This window comes from Magallana gigas, chromosome 1 (assembly GCF_963853765.1).
Source record: "Magallana gigas chromosome 1, xbMagGiga1.1, whole genome shotgun sequence".
Classification (NCBI taxonomy): domain Eukaryota; kingdom Metazoa; phylum Mollusca; class Bivalvia; order Ostreida; family Ostreidae; genus Magallana; species Magallana gigas.
Window position 1 is genome coordinate 12,096,007 of NC_088853.1, and position 14,728 is coordinate 12,110,734.

The window sequence follows — 14,728 nt, forward strand, 5'->3', positions numbered from 1 at the left end:
TTCTTAATGCTTACATGTAGTTTAAAGAATGTTATAAATCTTTATTACATACACTGTATAGGTTATCAGCCCTAGGGCCGTGCGGAACTCCTTTGCCTTTTTCCGGTTCTGCATTTGTGCATGTTAACAGACGAAAATATAAAACGTTTCTTTTAGTCGACATTTTAAAAGCAGTTTTGGAGCAGTTAATTTTAAAACTCAAGGAAATGCAGGTTCTGTAGCTGCATGTTTCGTAAAACTATATTTTTTTAATACATTTACAGGCAACCTTAAATAAAATAAATTTGTACTAGATACTAAGTATGTAATAAATATAAAAAAAATTATTACTAAGTATGTAATAAATATTTAAAAAAAACTAGATCCTCGTTACGAGTAACGAGTATGTGTTCCGTCCGATTTGTTTTAAATGATACGATAAAATATCGATACTCTTTGCCAAATCTGAGGTCACTTGAAACAAGTTTTTTTTGTTTTGGTACCAGGAATGAACGAACGGAAGTGAATAAAATATAAATAAAAGCTAGTATTTTTGTACGTTTACTGAGTGTATATCACTGTTTATCAGGCTATATGAAACACGACAGAAAGTTTGTTAAGTTTGTTAAAACATGAATTGTTTTAACCCTTTCGGTGAGTTGAGGAAGTGAGGATTGACAAAATAAAACCCATTTAACATATCTTCCATCAAGTGTCTATTCATTTCATGTAAAATAAATAAATAAGAAAGATATGATGATTTTTAAGAGCGTCCGGTGACGACCGGAAGTTATGACAAATCAAACAAAATAACGTTAACACGGAAAACATGGAAATGCTTAGTAAAAATAAAAAGTCAGTATTTCTAGAACATTAGATACTTTATTGTTTATCAATTTTACTAAAGTTGTCAAAGAAAAAAACCAGTTAAACTTTCAAACAGCTTGATTTGTTTGAACCTTTCCGGTAAGAACCTGAAGTTGTGGTTGACAAAATGAAATCGGTTAAACGCATTTTCAATCAAATGTCTGTCATCTATATAAGTTTCGTGTCTTGATCACTTGACTATTTGAGATCTAGTGGGTAAAACTTTTAATTAAATAACGCTTTCTGAGATGTTTGAGGTATATCGCCGGAAGTAGAATTTTTAGTTTTTATTTAACATAGGATACATGACATATGTAATGTGAAACAAATTAAATGCAAAAAAAAATAATTTTTGAAGTGCTTTCGGTGACGACCGGAAGTTATGACGAACAAAACAAAATAGTTTAAAGACATCAACAACTATACGTCTATTATCCTACAAAGTCTGAATGCTCAAGTCCTTATCATGTTTTAGATCTCAATGTCACAAGCGTTTTGTCGCGGGACAGGAGACGGACAACAGGAAATAAAATCTGAAAAAATGAAAAGTGAACTCTCACGATGTAATTTTTTTCTATCATTCCTGAAAATTTCAAGAAAATCTATTGAGCCATCTCTAAGAAATCGTTTGTTTAAAAAAGAAGAACACAATATGTACCCAATTTTTGAGCCATAGTGAGCTCTTAAGAATGGTGCCACTGGCGTAAAGAAAAATAATAGACACAACATCAGACTATGGTCTATCCTGAAAACTTCATATTAATATCTCTTATAGTTTTTGTAATCAAGCGTGCACAAAAAAGGTCTTAAAAGTTATCAAATCAGCAATGAATCGGTACCGGAGGTGACGACGGCAAACATATTAAAAACAAAATAAATTAAGATCATCTCCAATTATCTGTGAACAAAGGTGTAAATTGGTTGGGTAGTTTTCGAGAAATCGCGTGCACAAAAGAACAAGTGCACTTAAGCTATAGAGAATGGGCCCGTTTTCAATGCCGTTTTTATGTAGAAAATATCAACAAATTGCTTTTTTCTCGTAATAGTTTAGCACTGATGGATACTTCTGATTTATATACACGCTTAAATTTACCAAAATTAGCATACAGTTTAAAGAATTGAGGATTTTTAAATGCCTATAAATAATCTAAATCCGGAAAAATCGAACCAAACCTACTTGAATTGTGTCTATTTAAATCAGAGAGAGGAGACATTTAAATCAACATCGGTCTGTTGGTGGATCGATTGGCGCGTTTGCTGAATTATGCTTTATGCATTATTTTACGTCTGAAAAAAAAATCTAATAAAGCTTTGAAGTTGCATATTACCAAAGTGACTAAACAGATATTCCTAACCATACAAAGATGATGGAAAGCGATTTAAAACGTGTCAATGTTTTACAGTGAGCACATTTGACAAACGTTTACCTGGATAGAACCCACGTGATTGTTTGAAATAATTTATTCCATACATGGGTTCAAACATGGGTCACGAAGGTAATAGCTTTCGCTTGCTATAAGAAAAACCTTGAAATTTCCATACGTTTTTCATTTTTTAGGTACCAGCCTAATGTAGTACAAACTTCTTACTTTCACAGGAGTTTTCTAAATGTATAATGCGTATTTTGTCATTTCCACAAGTTTGTACTCGGTTAGGCTGACAGTAAACAAAGGCTTTGAAATGAATGCCCGTCCTCGATTTACTATACAAAATCACGAATGTCTGCTGACCCCTATTATGTTTTAAAGCTTCGTGCTTTTTACATACAATGAATTCAGCGCTAAAACTTGTTAATTCTTATGGAATAGATATCAGTAGATAATGTTAGGGGAAAACATATGCTTAATTTGAATCTTTATTTTTTCACCTTTTTATCGGGGCCCATAAGTGCACTCGTCCTTTGTGGAAAAAAAAAGTAAGAAGAAGAAACAGTACGAAAACTATAAGAACGGAAGACCTTAATAAATAACGTTTTCCATATCACAGCCTGTATCAGCCCTCGACCAATATCATCCCTCGGGCTGATATTGGATTCCCGGGCTGATACTGGCTTTGATATGAAAAGGGTATGTATTATTCTCTATATATTTCTAACGAGATAAATATATTCAAATGACATGAACACTTAATAAAAAATTATCAAGCATTTTTAAAATATTAAATAACTTTGTATTATAAAATGAACGATGATGCGTTTCATCTTTCTGGTAAATCTGGGTTTGTTAATTAATGTTTATTTAAAATTGATCTAATCATGTACTATTATTTTATAAAACAACGAACAATAAGCATATTACTGAACCAGCTAGAAATTAGAAATTCTAAACTGATATCCACAAATAACGTATCGAAGAAATCTATAGGATGATAGAGGTATTTAGAATGTTTTTTTTAATTAGGAAGTTTGTCAATTTTTCATACTAAATGTGATCATTTTCTTCATATAAACTAGACTGCTTTTTTTTTTTTTTTTTAAATATTTAGAGATAATATTATTTTAATTTAAAATGTGATTTGTTTTTTTTAGAAAACACTCTAACATATATAAAGGCACAGATGGCTACATCATTGACGGAGCAATGTTTTGAAACTGGTAATATATTTTATATCTTATTGATTAAACTTGTTAAGGTTTTAATGCGACGAAATTCTAATTCAAAAATAGTTTGTTAAAACCCATTGTGAACGGGGTTCCCTAATATCGATTTGTTAAAAGATACAAAAGTTTATCTACGATTATCATTTTTGAACGAAAATGCACATATGTCAAATAATGCAGTTGATATCGATTAAAGGGGAATAAATGCAGAGATTCTGTTAAGACATGCAATGTAATCTGTTTACATAAAAATAATTATTGCGGGGATTTGTAATAGGAGAGTCTGTCAAATAACTTTTTTATCGGAAAGCCCCTAAATCTGTTCTTCGTTAACATCCGGGTTTCTTGCTATGGTGTTTGCAAAGCAAAATTACTGTATACTTATTAACTTAATCTGTGTTTTAAAACCTGGCTAGATAAGAATCATTTCAAGGAAGATTAGTATTGTTATTTTTCCCAATGAAAAGTTTAATATCTGTTGGGACTAGGTGCTCTTTATGAAAATAGAATGATTTAAGAATAAGTGCTGTCTATTCATCGTTGGATAATGTTTATTTAGATTTTTTTTCATAATGTGAGCAATAAAGATTAGAGTTATAGACCATATTGCTACAACAATTGTAGTTTCAAAATAGCATTCTATTTTTTTTAGATGAATCCGAGCCTACAATGAAGAAAATGCGATTGAGACGTAAAAGGCAAGAATCTGATCATGTTATAATTATCCTAATTTGTCAAATTTTGAACGGTTATCAAAGATTCGAATTGTGTATGACATACATGTTTTAATTTTCTTTAGATCTTTCACATAAACAATAACAAACATCGTTCTATAATCTATAACCGTGTGTGAAGAGCTACTGCGTGAATTCCAAATCCGTAACCATTTCAGTATCTTTATTTCCACAACAAGATTAATTTATAAGTGTGAGATAGATTTATATACATAAGGTATAACCAAATGACATAATTTAACACCAAGATTTGGATTACTTTTGCAGCTCATCTGAAAAAGAAAAAGTTGAAACCATTTTGAAGGCAACTAAAATAATATATGATTATGGGCCTCCAGAGCTTAACCTATTCAAGTACCTTGCTGAAGAAGCCCATTTTCTTTGGGAAAAGGAGAACGAAAGACACAGATATGCCAACGAGCCAATGAATGGCATTGTACTAATTCATGACGATGATACTGACATTGCAGAACGTTGTTTACATTATTTTGGTTTTGATCTACGTTCAAACAATCTGGAAAGCGGTTGGTTTATTATATAAGATTTGTAATTTTCAACATAAAATCACTATCAAGAGAAGTATTCTTTCAATAAGTAACTAATGTGTATTTTATGATGATTAAATTGATGTCTCCAAAAACACAATTTACAATTTCATCAAAATTTGTATTCATTGGGACTTACAAAATGCCCTTTTTTATGATAATTTTGGTTGAAGAGATTATCGAAAAGAAAAACTAACAAATATTGAGACAGTCAATAAAAAGCAAGTTTATTGTGTTTTTGAAAAATAATTTACATTCTGTTATAAATTTTAGCCGACTGTTTGCTAAAGGGGCAACAGGAAGTTATATGCGTGTTTTTGCTCCGAGAAACGTTTTGGAAGGCTTCAAATAAAGTGAGTGTTGTAGACACGCGTTAATATCATATATACATGTATATTAGTATATTACACTGAACCAGAAAGAGATTGATTTCTTTATTTTTAAAAATATGAAATAAATAACAAAAACTCTACGCTAGTAAGTTTAGAACGCAGTTAATTTCGTTTCAGATTGTACCATATAAGATGTTTAAATCTAAACTATAAACTAAAAAAAAGTTATTTTGTTTCATTGTTTCCCTGTGAAGAAGATGTCAATCCCGTAAAATCGTGTAATGCATTACAGCCATGTTTAGTGTTGCGTAATTACGATATATAATACTTAATTAAAAAAAGAAAAAATAGCATCATCCCAGGGTCTTCACAAAACAATAAATATATCAAGTAAAGGAAAACCATTACATTTTAATCTGCTTCAAGAACCATATACTACTATTCTCTTCAATACAGTAGTTTTTGGTCCATTTCTCCTAGATTCTTATATCCTCTTTACATTAAAAAAAAATTGACAGAAAACAATATTATTTATTTAAAGAAATGCAGAACACACGACCACTCTAGCAGCACCTTTAAATTGAAACAATGGTCAAATCATTGATACACATTGAATGTTGAATTCAAAATTTTCGGGCTAGTGTTTTTAGATTATGTCTCGTTATTATAAACAGCGACAGGGAAATCATAGACGATACATAAGAAATTATCCCGTATGTTTGAGAAGATATTCGTAAGAAGCAATATACGTATTTTTGGGGTTTTCACACAGGATTACGATTTCATCTATTTCAATGTTTACAATCTTTTTCTTTCAAATTCAAAAGAATTTCATACTAGTCAGAACCTTGTCAATGTATTAAATAACGTAATACAATTTAATTTTTAAAGGAATTTGTCTTTATCAATTGTAAAGGTCAGTAATAATTCTAATGTGTTATATCTCGGGATTACATGCAAATTGGATACATATTGCTTCTCTTACCTCCTGCGTATAATAAGGCTGCATTTTATACAGGCACAGGCACGTAGCATCGTTTTTGAAAATGGGGGGGCAGAAACATCCAAAACATCTTTACAAGCAAGCAATAAAAACGGGAAAAGATTGCTTTTCAAAGTTATGAAAATGAAAAACGTAATCCCGGGGGAGTGGTGGTGGTTAATATAGCTTTTGTTATTGTTTTCATATGGTCCCCCTGCCCCCCCCCCCCCCCCCCACCCCCACCCCCCGATGCTTCGTGCCTGTACAAACATTCATTATTAAATTCAATTTAATTCAGGCATATGAGGAAATACTTAATAACGTCGTGAAAAAGATTGCAAAGGCCAACGTCTTTTTTATGGTATCAAACGAGGACATCAGTAGAGCATCTGAGTTCTGTAAAAGATACAACGTATGCCCCCCATCCAATGTCATCTCGCAGGCAGAAAACAAAAAGGTCTTTTATGACACATTTTATGATATACTTGAAAGACAAATGACAGGTTTTTTGCATGACTTACAAGCAAGAACAATTACGGAAGGTGTTACAATTGAAGAAGAATTAAATGGTCTCATTGAAGAACTGCGAGCGAGAAAGAAAACAAAGATACCAGAGTTGACAGCACAGTGCCTTGCAAGGATAAAAGAGTATGATATACATCACTAAATTCATAATTTAATCATTTTAAGAGAACATTGGATGTGACTTTAAAAAAATACTTTTTACATTTATCATTCCTAAATACATGCACTATTTACAGGGCCAAAGAATATGGAGTCGTTGGACATAGACTGCTGGACAACAAGTTGTTCGTATTTGTAGATGACCCCTTGATAATGGAAGAAGATAAAAAGACGCAACTAGAGAGATACATTGAAGATTCTTTTGATGGGACGGTTAAGATAACACCATTAAGAACAGTTCTGAAACCACATTGCGCAATTAAATGCGGGGGTTATGTAACAAACAACAAAATCAACAAAAGCGGGACAATCGGGATTTTTGGAAAAATGCGTAATTTAGTAAACAATGATATAGAACGAACAGTTGCACTTTCGTCTCCCAATCTCTTCAGCGACGGCGACATCGTAAGTTTACCAAATGGTGAGCACGTTGGTGCATGTTGTTGGCCAGTCAAGCTGGAGCCTCATAGGGAAAATCTCATTGATGTGTCCATAGTCGAAATAGATTCTACAAAGATTGACACGATTAAAAGGGCAATTTTTAACGAGCGCATTTTAGTTGAAGATATTCCACACGAAGATCTTGATCACCAACTAGTTTTTAAATATGGCGCCAAAACTCAAACCACTTACGGTTGGATAAAAAAGATAAGTAACTTTGAACTTTTTGAGAGAGATGTTTTGGTCATTATACCAAAGTCACCAGCGACCTTGTTTTCGGACGAAGGGGATAGTGGTGCAATTGTTGTGACAAGTATTAATAAAATGCATTATGGAATTGGAATGGTTTTTGGAAGTCATCTTGAGCCAGAAGAGTCAAGCAATACAAGCACTAAGATTCCTACAGTTGCAATATTTTTGAAAAATGCGTTAGACCGATTTACAAGCAGAAGACAAAAGTCCATTTGTGTTGAAGAAATATAAGATAATATATAATGATTATATCAATAAAGACAAAAACATATAGGTTTATATTTTTTTAAAACAATAACGATAAATTTCCTGCTAACAATACTGTTAAATTCAATGTGATGTTTCATGTCCATCATACAAGTTTAATGAAATTCTAACATATGTTCTAACAAAATGTTAAAAATTAACAAACTCAAAAGACCATTAGTAATCACCTAATAGTCTTCGGAGTTTTCTAGGGTTTTTATTTTCGATTACGACAAAGAGCACACTGGGGGTGTGACCGGTTAGCATAGGATACGCATTCCTCCTAGGCACCTCATCATACCTCTTTCTATTCGGAGGTCCGCGTTGCTCTGCTTTGAATTAATTTTGTATTTCGTTTTATAGATTTTGGAATGGTTGACAGTTTGTTATTGTCATTTATTATTATTAGAGTTCTAAAGAGGGAAAGGTATATAGTGTACAATTAAAAATAGTTACTCATGAATGGGTCTCTTTGCTACACTCTAGTGAACTCGGATTTGTATTGTTCTACTTTAGTAATAGTGAATATATTATTAACTGGAATGCACTGAGGTATTACATGTACATATATGCAGTTTTTTTTATAAGTAAAATTTAAAATACTGTTATCAATACTTATCAAACATTGCAATCATACGTAGTCGTCCCATTATTAAGTTTTGATACATTTCGCACAATTTACGATAACAACAACAACAAAAAAGTAACATTTGAGGCTTATTTGAATCTCTTAAAGTAGAGTCATGTTTTTTTTTTCTCAAAAAATAACCAATATTTCAATAGTTCATTCCGTGATTTAAACAAGTTATAATCTTCTAACACTTTTATTGCAGTCTTTATATTTTTCTTTCTATCCGTAAACATTATTTTTGTACAATGTGCAGTTTGAATATAAAGGTTAATAGCCATTCTATGTAAGCATTTCAAGACTTGTAGAGGAGGTTTGGCAGGTATAGTCCCCGATTTCTGATTTCAATACAATTTTGTGGTAACTTCAAAGCATTTATTAGATCAGTTTGATCTTGAATGTACCAAGGGTACCTTTTAGGGGAACTACATGTATCTCTTGAGATGTTATTCCTATATAGTTCTGTTTTACCAGGAGATACATGTCAAAGATAGAACATGTGCCATAACTTTATTTCCTTCCTCGTATATGACAACCACGCTTGGTTGGTGTACAAAGAGGCGTGGTCTTACAAACGTCACCTGTGTGGGGGGGGGGGGGGGGGGGGGAGGGCGCTATTGCATCAGATGAATAAGGTCTATTAAGTAGGCAATGGTCTGCCAGGGTGATTAAAATCAGAATTTATGTATGTAAACAAATTATTACAAATACTTTTCACTCAATACCATTGCTGTTTTATCAATACATTTTAAATTTGTTGTAAATTTTATAACCATTGTTTTTTATTTGATTTTCAAAAGTTTATATATATTGTAGTGATATGTTTCTATGTCATCATTATAAGACATTATCGTATATATTTAGAAAATAAATGATATTTTCTTTAAAAACAAAATCACCATTGTCTGTTGTCACATATTATTTTATTTATTATCCTCGATGAAACAACAAATGGAGAAAATTAAACAAAACTTCTGAAAATATTAAAGCAACACTTGTCTTAACCTTATAACAGTTTTATTCATACAATTAATTCATAGTTGCTTATAGCATGCTTTAAGGATAGACCTTTGCATGCCTTTAAGAACATGCTATACTTGATAAATGCCTACATGTAAATGTATGTAAAACATCACCGTTTTCTTATTATCTTAAGGGTGTGGGGGGGGGGGGTAATAGTTTGTTTAACAAGCTTATCATTTAAAAAGATTGGTTAGCTAGCGCTGTAGCCATCAGAAAGCACAGAGGCAGATTTCTAAAATAATGGTTTTAATTTCTGAATCAATTAATCAACATTAGAAAGGCACAGTGGTGTACTGAAACTGTGCTGGAGTGGGGTGTCAATTTAGAATTGTGAACCTAGAGTTGGATTCACATCGGAAATGGCATAGCTCATTGAATGTGCCTTAATCATTATGTATCTACTGTTATTTCAATTTCGAAGTAAAATTTTCAAGGACCATTGGAACTGTTTTGTAATATCGTATCTTCTCCGCCTTTCCGGCAAGCTCGGAAACATGTATCCAAGATTATTTTCCGAGCTTGAAGGAATTTAAGATAAAGCTAGCCATATAATTATTATAAGATTTAGGATAACTTTGCATAATAAGATCGAAGCTACGGTGACGTTTTGACATTTACAATAGGACACAAAATTCCATGTGAAGATGATAAAACAAAATTCAAATGGTACAGTTTATCTACAGTAGTACGGTTTTCTTAGAATCCCCTACTATGGAGTCGAGCATGCGTATTCCAGTGAAAAAGGCTAACGTAGTTGCTAGCGCTCAAGAGCTTTGTTTACTCATTTTTTTTACTCATTGACAGCGCAGGTCTACCGACACTTAGTAAGTGGATATTTAAGGTTTTTTGATCTTCGAGTTTATGTCTGCTCCTGGTATCCCGACCACCGAATTGTAAAAAAAGGTATGCCTTATTTCATTTTATAATGAGTTTGGTGATCTTCGTTGAAATTACACATAAGAACAAACGCCAGAAACCTGAGACGGAAATCCCAGCATCAAAACCAGTCAATTGTAATTAAATGGCAGACGTTTGGGATAAAAGAACTGCGCATAACGATTTACATGAAATAAACCATATGTACTCTTGCTTTCTATAATTTCTAGTTTTAACAAATGGAATGCATTGCTAATGTAAAAGATTTCTATTGACGTATCATTTCCGTAATGTAAAGCTAAATTTTTAAGTAAATATGAGTTAGCACAAAACAAAAGTGCAAAATAAATTAGATGTGTTACTTCAATAAAGGCAGACTTCATTGACAAATTAAAACTCTTAAACAGTCGTTTAGTTAACATTGTGTTGATAAATATGTTTCAAATCTGGCTTTTTGAGGAAAAAATTCAAAATATTATACGAACGAAAAAAAACTAATTACTCATCATAATTGGGAAAGGTGAAACTGTAACAATCAACGTGATTATAGGACTAGAAATAGAAAAAAAATTATAAAATCATTTAGAAACGGATACAACTAAACATTTGGTAACAAACCATTGCCTTAACTTTCCTTAGTAATGTTACTTAAACTATCCTTATTATCAAAAGAATATTTGGAAAAAAAAGCTAACCATATTTCGCGATTTTATAAATTTTGAAATCGAAAAAAAATATTCATGCCATACTAAAAGGATCTAAATCATTTAAACTTATCCTGTCATTCTCATCACCGATATCCTAAATACATGTAAAATCACATTTAGTTTGTGTGAGCATGTCAAATTGTAGGGCAATAATTTGACGCAAACTTTACATTTCTTTTGATTGTGCCAATTTTACCTATTTTGATCAAGAAGATAACGACATCGTTTCCATTGCGTAAAAGAAATTTTTAAAATATCCTTACAAAGCACATTTTATGACGTCTTTTCAACAAATTTCATGCCAAACTACGGTGTACTTTCACTTTTATATATTTAACCAAGTGCGACAACAAAATACAAAAATGTCCATATTTAATTGTGATTGCCTTTGAAGTTTGTAACGATTTTTCCAGAGGTTGTGTGAAATAAAAAAAGCAAATTCATGCTATATTATCCTTTTATTAAGGGTATTTTAAATAGTACTTATATACGTATAATAACTGTGTAGTTTGGTGTCTGATTCACAGTTAAACAGAACACATCTAACAACATGGGGTCGGTCATAGTGTTTACGATGCCATGGTTATTCTACTTTCTTAGACTCGTTCGTCAAACACATGCAGGTTGGGTCGGTAAGTAACTAGTTCCTTGATGATTCAAAATTGGTCTAGATATCATTCTCGGTTAAACTGAGTTGAAATTAGTCAGCACTCCTATATAGTTTGAATTCATGTTATGTTTGGTAATTTTAGCAATTGTCTAAATTTTGCAAAAATATATCTCTTCTGGTTTGCTTTAATAATTTGTTAATATCGTAAAGATGCTAAAAGCAACTTACATAAAAACAACTCATTTGTTTCAATCTTGGCGACAAAATCCAGGATATACTGTATAATGAAATATTTGCATTTTTTTCAAATGTAAACTAAACAAACCTTTTTTCTTCATAAATAGAGTTTACAAACTATTAAAGTCAGTATCATAATGTTTCATGTATTGATATTTTTATTTCACATTTAAATGTGTGCGTATGTTTTTCTAGAATCACAATAAAGCAATGAATTTTTTAACATTTAGTATGCGAGGATCATCGCAATATGCCATTTTTTTTCTAGGAAGCTATACTGTAGATACCAAATGCGTTATACCATTAAATTGTGATAAATATCAAATACATTCGTCAAAAGTTCTAATAGAACCAACATCTACCCCAGATACATCAACAGTATGTTCCTCACGGCCTACAACTGTAGTACCAACCATAAAAGCAGGTGAAGGAAATAATTCAATGTCGGACGATGAACCCAAAATAATTATCGGAGTGTGTGTTTCCGTCCTTGGTTTGATTTTGCTACTGGTTGCTGTCGGAATTGTGACTAAAATTTACAAAGAGAAGTACAAAAATGCTTTTACTCTGCATGAATTTTAAAAAAAAGATAAAAATTATTTTCGACAGTTTCAACATGAGCACATTAATTTCTTCAAACGTTTGCAAAAGGAAAAAACATTAATACCGTGTACAGGGTTACAAACCCTCCCCCCCCCCCCCCCCCCCCCGCCTAGTTATTTTCGCCCTTTTTCACTTGCAAACAGTTTCTCTCCGTCTTGAATTCAGTTGTATTTAAAGAAAGATACTTTGAGATTTTGGACTTCGTCCGGTCTTAAATTCACCCTCTGACAAAGAAGGCAAAACGGGTGGGAATATGTTCCTGTCTATAGTTAATTTTTTTAACTTAGTTGATTTTAAAGGTTGAATCTTAAAGAAATATTTTTCTGATATTTTGTTGATTTTAATTTGTAGAAAACGTAAAGAACAGAATCCAGAAGCACGTGGCAATAACTTCCGCATGTGAAACGACCAAACATTTTACAAGAGTGTTATTCGTGTACGCTGTCAAATATATATACAGAGGAAAATAATAATTAAATGTCGTTCATAAAAAAAATCTCTTTTTAGAATTATCTTTTGTTCCATGTATTTTTTTTTTTTTACAATTTCTTTTTGAATTTCGTGAATTAATTTCATAATATCTATTATATATATCTATAAACCCCAATTACAGTTATTGGTGTTTGCTTTAAATGATATTAGATTTAAGTATTATTTTGCCTCATACACATCTCTTTAGTTTAAGCAATATTAGCTGTATTTTTTTAAGAATTCTATTTGCTGCAAAAACTGCTCGTATGATAAGTCTGCATGTAACTTAAACTTTAATGATAAATAAGGTTTGTAAAAATCATTATTTATTGTCAGAAGAAAGATTTCTCTTATAAGGAATATATAGCAAATTATTGTACAGGACGACAATAATTCAATTTTGCTCAAATTAAGGCTTTTGCGTGGCTTTTCCCCACAAAAATATAGCTAACAGAAATTTAAAAACCATGAATTTTTGGTCATATAAGTAGAAAAAATATTTTGTAAAAAAAATTTCCATTATGAGAATTGCAGCTCATATTGCTTTGTCTGCTTTTCATTCGAATGCCATCTAATCATGTAACATGGTAAATCAACCTTTAGTATCAGCTTGACGTAAATAAAATGTTGATTTTGATTGAAATGAATAATGAATTGTTATTATTAAATCAACACAATTTAATTAGGTTATGATGTTTTATACGAAATATGACAAATAACGCCAACAAATCATTTTTTCTTTTAAAAATAAACCCCCAAAACCAAATATTACAAACAGTTGGTTAAAGCTCACGCTTTTTTATCCTCTCTTAAGTTTTAATATTAACAAACACTTGTGAATTGTTTGAAAAATCAAGGCGATTTCTGTTCAATCATTTGTCTCAACTAAAGTTTAAATGGAATATGATGTCTCACCTGGACCCGTGAACATTGTTTTGATGATAAAAGCTGAGCAGCACTCGTAAATAGGCAATGTTTGTCATAGTTTTCTCTTACTACCGTTATCCCTACAACCCCTTACATAAGCTGGAGACCTCTTAGCAGTTTAAAGAATTTCGCTGGGAGGTCTCACCTGTGAGGAGGTACATCTTGCCTCGCCGTGTTTCTCGGTCGCGAAGAAATTATCGCATTTTTTTTAAGCTGGGAGATTATCAAAATCAATTAAATTGGTCAAAATATGATTTACAAACACAATGTGCAATCGGATGTACCGAAATTAAAGGGTTTATATACCAGGTACCTGTGTGACGGTGCTTATTTACGAGCGGTGTTCAGCTATATAGATAAAAAAAAATACTCACACCTGAGTGGTTCTCATACCGTGCTATATATACCGATTACTGACCATATCCGAGTTAACCGTGTAAACAGTCCCGTAATAATGTCGGTAGGCTAAATGCATTATTGTATTTATTAGTATTGCGTTAAAAAAAAGTTTCCGATCAGAAATTATATTTACATCTACTGATACTCAAGTATAAGGGACAAATTTCAAAATGTAATAGACAGTCGTGATTCAGAATGAAATGATCGTCATTATGTCATCATAATGACAAAAAGAAAAATTGACTCAAAGAAAAATACAAAATAAATAAAATGACACCTGAGCTGGATTGAATCTCTTTTTTCTCTGCCAGGTTATCGTAAATCCGTAGAAAAAATATGTTTCGGGTAAAGTGACCCGCGATTCTGCCAATTCCTTTAAATTGAGTATTTAATTGATGTAAATTTATTTGAGCAGTTATCATTTTTAACAGTTTCTGACATATTAATGAATGCATGTGCAATATTTTCCATCCATTATCCCTCCCACAACTTATACATCAACCATGCTGCAGCGTTAATAATGAAGGTAGAATATTAAGCTGTGGGAAAATCTCCACCTTGAAAGCGCTTAATTTCTAATTTCTTT

General features: G+C 31.8%; 1 protein-coding gene across 5 annotated transcripts in view; it reads left to right on the forward strand.

Moving 5' to 3' along the window:
* Positions 1-8,891, forward strand: part of LOC105344929 (uncharacterized) — a 28,200-nt gene extending 19,309 nt beyond the window's left edge. For all 5 annotated transcript variants that reach the window (XM_034462580.2, XM_066083141.1, XM_066083167.1 and 2 more), the window contains 6 exons: positions 3,374-3,439; positions 4,098-4,143; positions 4,447-4,703; positions 4,998-5,077; positions 6,337-6,686; positions 6,800-8,891. In XM_034462580.2, coding sequence (XP_034318471.2) covers positions 3,403-3,439; positions 4,098-4,143; positions 4,447-4,703; positions 4,998-5,077; positions 6,337-6,686; positions 6,800-7,646 — 1,617 coding nt within the window. In that variant the 5' untranslated portion in view covers positions 3,374-3,402 and the 3' untranslated portion in view covers positions 7,647-8,891. The remainder of the gene's footprint in view (positions 1-3,373; positions 3,440-4,097; positions 4,144-4,446; positions 4,704-4,997; positions 5,078-6,336; positions 6,687-6,799) is intronic.
* Positions 8,892-14,728: the final 5,837 nt, after the last annotated feature.